Source organism: Nelumbo lutea, chromosome 5, assembly GCF_056320005.1.
Source record: "Nelumbo lutea isolate HS-2025 chromosome 5, American lotus-T2T, whole genome shotgun sequence".
NCBI classification, from domain to species: Eukaryota; Viridiplantae; Streptophyta; class Magnoliopsida; order Proteales; family Nelumbonaceae; genus Nelumbo; species Nelumbo lutea.
Genome location: NC_142688.1, coordinates 15,072,548 through 15,082,047, shown reverse-complemented (window position 1 = coordinate 15,082,047; position 9,500 = coordinate 15,072,548). Strand labels below are relative to the sequence as shown.

Sequence of the window (9,500 nt, the reverse complement as noted above, 5' to 3'; positions counted from 1 at the left end):
TGATGCAAAACTGGATGTCCACTGCAAATCAGTATTACAAAACTACAAAGAGAAACAACTTACATGAATGTGTATTACCAAGCACAATCTATAATCTCAATAATGCAACTTATGACCACATTTGTATACACTGATGTGAGTCCTGAACTTTATTCTACAGCAAATATCCAACTAAGCTGATTTATCAACTCATTCCCTGTAAAGATTCCAAGACTGGATCTGCACTGTAAATCAGTACTACAAGACTACAAAGAGAAACAACTTACGTTAATTTGTATCACCAAAAGCAGTCTATAACCTCTATACCACAATTTCCAGCCACATTTGTATATCCTGATGTGAGTCCTGAATTTTATTACACAGCAAATGTCCAACCAAGCTGATTCAATAACCCAATCACTGTAAAGATTCCAAAACTAGATCTGCATTGTTAATCAATACAACAAGACTACAAAGAGAAACAACTTACCTAATGTGCATCACCAAAAACAATATATAACCCCAATAACACAACTTCCAGCCATATTTGTATATCCTGATGTGAGTCCTGAACTTTATTACACAGCAAATGTCCAACTTAGCTGATTCATTAACCTACTCCCTGTAAAGATTCCAAAAGATTGTCATTATTCCAATTTCCAAATTGAAACAGCAGGGTTCCAAGCAACCCACATTAATCTTTACAAGACAATGACAACAATGTGGAATTACCATCAGAAACTAAACAGGATATAGTTTGTTTGATAATGAGAACACAGCTTGATACTTCAAAAGGTACATGCATAAAGTATACCTCAATTTTCAGTGCAACTATCATTTCCATTCCAATGGGGCTGCCTTCACTTAGCATTACAGTGAAAGGAATCCTTTTCTGTTTTCTTAAAAGGATTCCATTTTTACCATTACACCAAGTAAAATCTCAGGCTGGCAAGTGTGAGAATGCACGTTCGAGTCTGAGAGCAGCCACTTAGTGCAAAATGCCAAAGATTATGACTGTACAATCCATACCCAGTCTACCTGATGCAGCACAGCCCAAAACCCCAACATGCAGCTTGAGAATTAAGGATATGTGGTAGGATGCTGAGAAAGAGAATATTGGGCTGAGTCACACTCACACAGCTTTGAATTAGAGTCTTTGGTGTCTCACTTTCAAACTCTAATTCTAGATTAGAGTCACACCAATCAGTTAGAGGAGTCATAGTGTTATACCTCTAAGAAAATGTTGGAGTAACACCAACAAGGCATAAAATCTATACTATTATTTAAAGTGTGAATGAGAGTGTGGAACTTTTGTTTGACTAAAATATCCCAGCTTTTTAATTTGATCCCTTTCTAATTGTAAGGACAAAAATGTTATTTGAACAACCATTTTATCCTCGTTCAAAAATGGTCCCTCTCTAATTGTGAGGCACAAAATGTAATTTGAACTACTATTATTTCTCATATTTCAATTTTTTTATCAATATTTCTCATATTTCAATTCCCTCTCATTAAGTCTTATATTTCAAGTATTAACTCCTGTTCTTGTATTAATTAACCAATATTAAATGAAAATAAGTGTGGCAAAGAATATTTTTTTTATTGATGATGGAAATACAATATAAATTTAAAATCAACCCCAAACCTTTTGGGTTTGGTCTTGGTGGTGGGATTGAGCTTTGGTACGGTATGAGTTTCTTTTCTTCTTGCAGCTGTAAACCTTCAGTCCATCAAATGCTTTGGCATCAATACTCCTCCCAAGAGCCCAGATAGAGACCAACATTGGATAATGGTCCACTTATACATGGGATCCAATCACACCTCCATCATTACTAAGTATTAAACAAAAGGTCCATTAATAGTAATACTAGGAAGAAATCACAAATTATTTGATCTGACCATGAACATCACAAGTGCCATGATAACGTGAAAGATAGGTAGGGAAGCTTTCACTCTTCCATTGTCCTTGTCAATCAAGAATTGCAGAAAATTGCAACTGTTCATCAAGGAACAAAAAGGTAGTTGTAGCAAAGGCCATGATCATCAAAGAACTGAAGCACCAGCCATTTGGAATGGATACTTCCATTGTCTTACATCTACTTAAAAAGTGCGGAAAAATAATTCCAATTTTCACCAAGCAACAACAGGTCCATCATGACTCAGAAAATTGTTGCTAAAGAACCTATGTACTTGACATCATCAGCCATTAGCTGAGCATAAAGGTTTCTGTTCACATTATGTACTAAACATTTAAAACATTTCATATAATATGTTTTAGGAGCCACCGCTCACACTATGCATTGGGCACTAGGGATGGCAAATTTCCCCATCCCCACCAGGTACCCAGTTTCCCCAACCCCATCAGGTCAGGGATGGAGATTGCCTTGGCAGGGACGAGAGAGGGGATGGCAATTAATGGTGATACCCGACCAGGGACAAGGATGGGGATGGGGAGTCAATTCCTCGCTCCACCTTGACCCCAATTATATATATTGAACATACATTGTATATTAAATATATACATATAATATTATGTATATAATTTATATCGCATATATCAAGATATATTTAAAATATTTTTTATATTTTAAAAAATCCCTTGTTTTAAGTAAACTTATTTTCTAAAACTTTTAATTTAAAAATTCTGGGGATTCAGGTCTCCAACAGGGAACCATGGTTCAAAGTATCGATACCATACGCCCTATCGTATCTTTTACAAACGATACGGGCCTGTTTCCAGATGTTTCGGACCCCCATTTTTTTAATACTAAAAAACAGCCTATAATCTTTCCAAAAAACCAAAGTTTGAAAAAAAAAAAAAAAAACTAAAAAAAAGTGTTTTGGCTGTTTCTAAGTACCGATACGATACGGCCGAAACTTGTATCGTATCGATACTTTGAACCTTGTAGGGAACCCGTCTCCATTGGGGATCGAGGTTAGGGACAGGAGTGTGTTCCAAAGTTAGGGTCGGGGATGGGGTGTATGGTACCCACCTACACTTCCCATGTACTGGAATTTCTGAATTCTTTAGAAGGAGTTTTCTTTGATGCTTCATCATCATCTGATAATAGATTAAAGGGTTCTTGATTCGGTCGGGACTTTTTTCACTTTTTTTTTTTTTTGCCGCTTTCATCGATCCATCATTTAACCCCAATCCCCAATTCCCCCATTGGTTTCCCAATAAAGGTAGTTTGGAGGGTCAAGTACTACCCAACACAAGGGCTTTTTGTTAGGAGGTATTTCACTTTAAGATTAGCATGTGTGACACCCTTCAAAAAAGAAGGCTGAATTCGTGCATTCTCCTCATATTTGCTTCTTGTGAATGACATAGCAAAATTAAATTCCATTGTCTAATCTTCTGCCCTTTTGTCTCTAGCATTTCAAAGGAGGCCCTTTATGGCCTCCTTTGAACCACCAAGAAGAAGAGGGAAGATTCTTTGGAGATGTACAAAGGCAGTGGTGTTATGAACTGTTCGGGAAGAGCGAAATGCTAGAATATTCAAGGAGAGACACACACCAATGAAGCCTTGATTGAAAAGATATTGGAGAAAGTAGTTCATTGGGTAAAGGCACCAAGTCTTTCTGTCCCTGTCTCATTGGATGACAAAATATATAGAAGAAATCACTATTCTTTATCAACTCAAAAATTCAGATTAGTTTCTTTATCAGTATTTTCAGACTAATAGCTATGTTTATTGTAATAAAAAATTCCATACCTATTTATAAACATTTAACAGTAGAGGAGTACAACTTCTTTGAAGGAAGATACCTTCAGAAGTTCTTTTCTGTGCCAACCGAATGGGTCAATTTTCTGTTTTGCAATCTAGTTTAGGACTATCAGTTGACACTTCATTTTCTGGGATGCGCTGTACAGCCAATTAACACCTTGAGGAGTTGGCTCAGAGAGAGCACCTAAGACAACAATATGAGTAGCCGTAGCTTCTTCAAGGACTTACTAGTTCAATTTGCTTAGACGACAATTTGAAGACTTTATTTAATTGAGGCTACAAGCTATTAAATTGAGAGAAGGGATCCAAGGATATACCATTTAATGAGCCATCCAAACAGGAAATGCTGCATGATGGGAACTTTCTCCAGCACCTCCGCCTTGTACATCTTGAGCAAACCGCTGTTCACCTTGCTCCATGTGGGCACGCCGCTGATATCATTCAGCAACGGCGAGTTCTCGGCAAAGAGCCCTTTCTTAACCTTCTTCACAAAGGAAATGCACGAGAGATAAAGATACTCGTCCGCAAAATTATCAAGTATGTCCTGGTTATGAATGGACTTGGGCTTGATATACTTGTGGTCGATCAACTGTGATGATCCAAAGATAAAAGGCAGAAAATGGTAGTCATCAAGACCCCAGACGCCATGTGAACCCGCCGGTTCAAGGCAGTAAACCGCCTGCAACTTCCTCATCAACTCCAGATACTTAACGAACACCCGAGAAACAACAGCGGGGTAATCCTCTTCCTTGAGAAGGCCCAGCCTAGCCAGGCAATAAAGCCAAGCCGCAAAGTTAGTCTCATGACCAGTACCGTAGTCGATGCGGCTCGAATTACCAAAACTATCGGTGAAGTAGGGGATAATCTCGATGGTGGCGGGCCGTAGATCGTCGGAGAGGAATTGGAGCATCAAAGATTCAGCATTTTCGGTCATCCGGCCGTGCCAAACCCTATACGAGTAGTTACCATATCGGGAGGATTGCTGGACAGGGGGGATCTCGTCAACCCAGAGGAAGAGAGTTTGGAGGAGGGAGACGATGGAAGTTAGAGTTAGGGATTGGTGGCAGTGGTCAGAAATCTTGTGGCCACGGATTGACTCGCTTAGGGCGACGACAAAGCCGAGGAAGTTCTTGCCGGAATCAGAGTCGTGGAAACGGCGGATGTCATCTGGGTGGGTGATTTTCTTGGTTGGGACTTGGAAGAAGTAAGGAGGAGAGATGGTGTGGACTTTTTGGGATTGCGGGACAGGTGCGAGGATGATGGCTTGTTGGGAGTTGTTTAGAGGAAGATTGATGGCGGAAGAACGGATGGGGCGGTAGTTAGGAGGGGGAGAGACTTCGGACCATTTGGGTGGTGGTGTAAAGGTGGTTGGGCCACCGCAGTTGCGACAGGCGGTATTGGAAGACGTTCGGAGATGGGTATTGGGGCTGGTGGCTGTGGTGGTGGTGGATGATGAGCTTTCTTTTGCTTCGTTCTGCTGCTCTTCCATCTTTCTGTTTACAGACTTACAGCTCTGCTTCCGTCTCCCTTCCCCCGAGTTCGAGGCAAAATTGGGGAACGGCGTGTATAGGAATTGGGACCTTTTGTCCTACACCTTTGTCCTGCACTTTTATTAGGTTTTTGTTTTTGACAGATGTACATTACGTGTGTATATACGTGTTAAGATTGCGTTTGTTCGCATTGTAAATATACTTGTTAACATTGCGCTTGTTTGCGGTGTAAATAGAAAAGGGTTTTATTTTGGGTTTTAATATTAATAAAAATAATATATTTAATAAATTTTAAAAAATAAATTAATTTTTAAAAATAATATTAAAAATGGACAAATATACTGATTATCTTCTTCTTCTTTTAGATTATTTATCAGAGACATCCGCTACCACATTCGCTCACCTCCGCTTCCGCCTCCGTTCACCATCTATAAGTTTAAGAAGAGGGGAACGCTCGTTTCCTCCATTTTCGCTGCTATAGAGATGCATGCCACCATGTTGTTCGTTTGATGAAACAATAAAAAAAAATGGCATCAAGTGTCGGAAAGGCAACTATGTACCGGGAGCTTATGAGAGGATAGGAAATGGTCGAGATAGTTGATGGAGAGATACATCATTATAGCTTTGAAGCGGTAGTACGCATGCACCTAAGTCACGGAAAGAAGAAAAACAAAATTGCAAAAAACAATAAGGAAACAGAAGGCTAGACTCAAATTTAATGAAAAATAATTCAATAGATGGACAAATATTATGCCTTCAACATCTAGTTAATGGCGTCCTATCTAGCGGTGGCATCAATCGAACGATCGAAAAAGCGTCGCTAATAGTCGAGCACCGGCAAGTGGTGGAGTTCAAAATCCATGAGTGTCACAAAAAAGTGGTCCCTATCGTGGCCATCATTGTCATCGGTCGTCGATAGATAAGTGTTAGTTGTTATGGGGGGACCTGGGCCGTAGGTGTCGGCATCCCAGGAAATGGCATCCCCTTTGCCGCAGTATAAGCTAGATACAGAGTGGTTGTCTAGGGATAGCGACATCATGGTCAAGGAGAACTGGTTCGACAATGATATAGTTGTTCTCGGATGGTTTTCCCAAACCACATAAGCCCTACTTTCTAGATTTGGGGAAACCAATGGATTTGGACATGGCCACCGTCTATGGTTCAAGGAGAGGCGAAGGGGTATGAAGTTTGAGAAAGAATTGAAGAGATGTTTTCTGCGGCTACAGGCAACAGTCGGAGGCGACAGCAGACGGCTTTGACGAATAATCTATAATAAGAAGATGATGATCAGTAACTTTGCCCCTTTTTTATATTATTTTTAGAAGTTAACTTATTTTTTTAAATTTTATTAAATATATTACTTTTATTGATATTAGGGCCCAAAAGTCGCCCTTATCTGATATAACCCCAATACAAAATTACATTGACGGGTTTAACAACGGTCAGGTTGTTTGAGTGTGAAAAGCGAACCAACTTTTACACCCATTAACACTCCAACACGTTCAAATGATCAATGTAAAATGCATGACAAACTTTTGCTAAATTTTGGAGAATACCCATCAACGGAACAAAGGATCCTTGTTCGTCACTTTGACCTCTTGGTTGCATTTGGATGCGATGTAAATCAAGAACCGAATTTATATTGGTTCACTTTTGTATGCATTTGGTAAAAGAATGTAATTATTATCGACGTAAAACTACACTCCAATTCAATTTTGCGTACGCTTGGATGGAGTGTAGTTTTATGTTGATAATAGATATAAAACCCCACCACCTTTAAAGTTTTACATCAATAATCGATGTAAAAACTACATCAATTTTGTCGATGTAAAACTTTACATCTTTTTACATCGATTTTCAAAATGCAACGATCGTTACGGAATGAGGGGTGGAAATGGGTTGATCATCCATTGGGTCAATTTAAATGGGTTGGTCGGGTTGGGTTGTGGATAACCATTGGGTTAACCACTAAAAATATAAGTATTAATTTTGTAGTCTTTTTTTTTCTTCATTTGAATGAAATAATTTATAATTAATGTATTAATTTTCTATTAATTATTGACTAAAAATAGTATTTCCTCGAATCAACACACTTCACCCAAATTTACATAAATTCAAATCAACTTGACCCGAGTTTAGACCAGTTCAACTCAATCTAAATATGAACAGACCCAATCACCTCAGTTCACTTCATTTGGGTTAGTTAGTCCAGTCCGAACCCAACCCAATCTAGATCATGCTGATATGGGTCGACCCTAATCTAAAACTGAACCGGATGGGCTGGTTCGGTCTAGACTTTGTTTAATCCAACCTAAAAGCTAACTTGTTTGCTTTAGCCTAGTCCAGAGCATCTGATTCGATTGTACATGCACAACCCAACCCGATTTACTTGCTAGATTGATTTGAATCCAAACGGTTCAACCACTCATGATGTGATTAGCTCAAAAATAATCCAATTAAATACTTCAAGTTGGTATGACCGGTTTAAACCTAAATGGTTCAGTCAAACCCAAAACTCGAATATGGTTAAATGGCTTCGCCACTTATGTAAATATAGCATTCATGTCATGTGATTTAAACCTTCACTATTTGTTTAAATAACAAATACTATTATTACCAAGCAATAACCAACTTATTTGTCAAATGTGAGTTAGTTTTTTTTTTTAAGTAGATAAATATAAGATTAATGGATTTGGACAAATTGGATTGGGTCAATGCAGTTGGGTTAACCCATTTAATTTTACGTAAATGTATCATTAATGGGTTAATGGGTGAGATGAATTAAAACCCAACCCACCCAATTGCCACTGCGATTCGAAACAAAGAAAATCTTTCACTCTCCATTTCTTGTTGCCCTTGCAAAACCACACGAAGAGTAAGAGGAGGAATTCAGATTCGAGAAAGTGGCTTTGGTGCTTTGGTGTTATTCTTCTTCCCACGTAAACTTAGAAACCCTGAATGGCGAGGGTGATCTGGTCTCTCTTTGGGCAGATTTTGAACCAGAGACCCTTTCTCAATCATTTTCTGGTCTTGTATGCTTTTGTTGGCTTGCGGCTGCAAATGAATTGAAGTCCTTCTTGTGCCGCGGGGACAACACTTCACTGAACATCTCTTTTCCCCCAGCGAGATGGGGGACTTGGAGGTCCTCGATGATGAAGCAACGCTCTTCCGAGTGGCGGACTCAGGAACCTAACCGCAATGGAGGTTCTAGGGATTGGATGACGCCGCCGTCGAAAAGCTTATATATCAGCGGTAAATCTCTCTCTAACTGACCACTGAAATCAAAGGCGAAGTTGATTTCGTTGCTATCATTGGATTTTTGTTCTCCGAGCTTGTCTCCCCAACCAAATGGGACAATAACAGAAGAAGAAGGTCCATCTCTACTGTATGTGTCATTGGTCCTTGTCACGGAAAGGTTACCCTGGTACGACTAGTTGGAGCACTGAAGTAGAACTCACAGAAACATTTGGGGCTAGAAGGAGGTCTAATGCAGGGAGAAAAGCAGGCATTATCGAAGTTGAAATCCATATTGGGCGGTACCAATGCCTGCATTTTGCTTGAGAGAGAGACGTTATTATCCGCGGTAATACTTTTACATCGATTATTCTTTTGCACTCCATCCAAACAGCCCCAAACCTGATCAGAGTGTAGCATTTACACCATAAACAAACGCAGTTTAAGGGACACTTGTCAGTTTACCACTAAATGATAGTGTAGGATACAAGTAAAAAGAAAAGGTAAATTACAAATATCCCTATTGGGTCGGTGACAAAAACCCTTATATTTTAATTTACAGAAAAAGACCCCTTAATTTTAGCGATGAGACAAAGACCTTCCTCTTATACCATTCTATCAATTAATTTCAAAAAAGAATATTCATTTTAACTGTTTAATTTTTTAAATCCCCAAATTACCCGTTTTTATTTATCTGAATGGTGAGAAGACACCACCAACCAAATTGCCATGGATTCCGGTAACTCTAATGCTGATTGATTGTTAGAAAAGAAAGAATGAATGAATAAAGAAGACGGAATCTTGAAGGAATTCCCATGATAAAGTTCTTGGTTTTCCAGCTAAGAAAGATCAACATTTTTCGGGCAAGAGAAGCAAGGAACTGTGGGGAGTTAAAAAGAAAGGAAAAAAAAAGAGACTAAAATGTGGGTTTAATTCCTTGGTGGAAATCAATCGTTTGTGTGGCTGATTTTCGTAAAATAACGCATGAAATTAGGTTAGGTTAGGGTTTAAGAGAAAATGGCAATAAAAAAAAAAAAGAAAAATTCATATGGGTATTTTGGTAATTTAT

General features: G+C 38.8%; 1 protein-coding gene across 3 annotated transcripts; it reads right to left on the bottom strand.

The window, feature by feature from the left end:
- LOC148850541 (uncharacterized) lies at positions 1 to 5,739 on the bottom strand. 3 transcript variants are annotated; one of them, XR_016099384.1, is made up of 3 exons: positions 4,025 to 5,306; positions 470 to 601; positions 1 to 379 (listed from the first exon to the last, which is right to left on the bottom strand). XR_016099384.1 is itself a non-coding variant. In XM_088945480.1 (2 exons), exons 1-2 carry the CDS (start codon positions 5,194 to 5,196, stop codon positions 595 to 597), a joined length of 1,179 nt encoding a protein of 392 aa, XP_088801606.1. In that variant the 5' UTR covers positions 5,197 to 5,739; the 3' UTR covers positions 1 to 594. The 3 variants fall into 3 exon arrangements, 1 of the variants encoding a protein (XP_088801606.1); XR_016099383.1 differs by having other exon boundaries at positions 1 to 345; XM_088945480.1 differs by having other exon boundaries at positions 1 to 601; positions 4,025 to 5,739.
- Positions 5,740 to 9,500: the final 3,761 nt, after the last annotated feature.

Coding starts and splice junctions, on each gene's coding strand:
- LOC148850541 (XM_088945480.1), bottom strand. CDS start 5,196: ATGGAAGAGCAGCAGAACGAAGCAAAAGAAAGCTCATCATCCACCACC.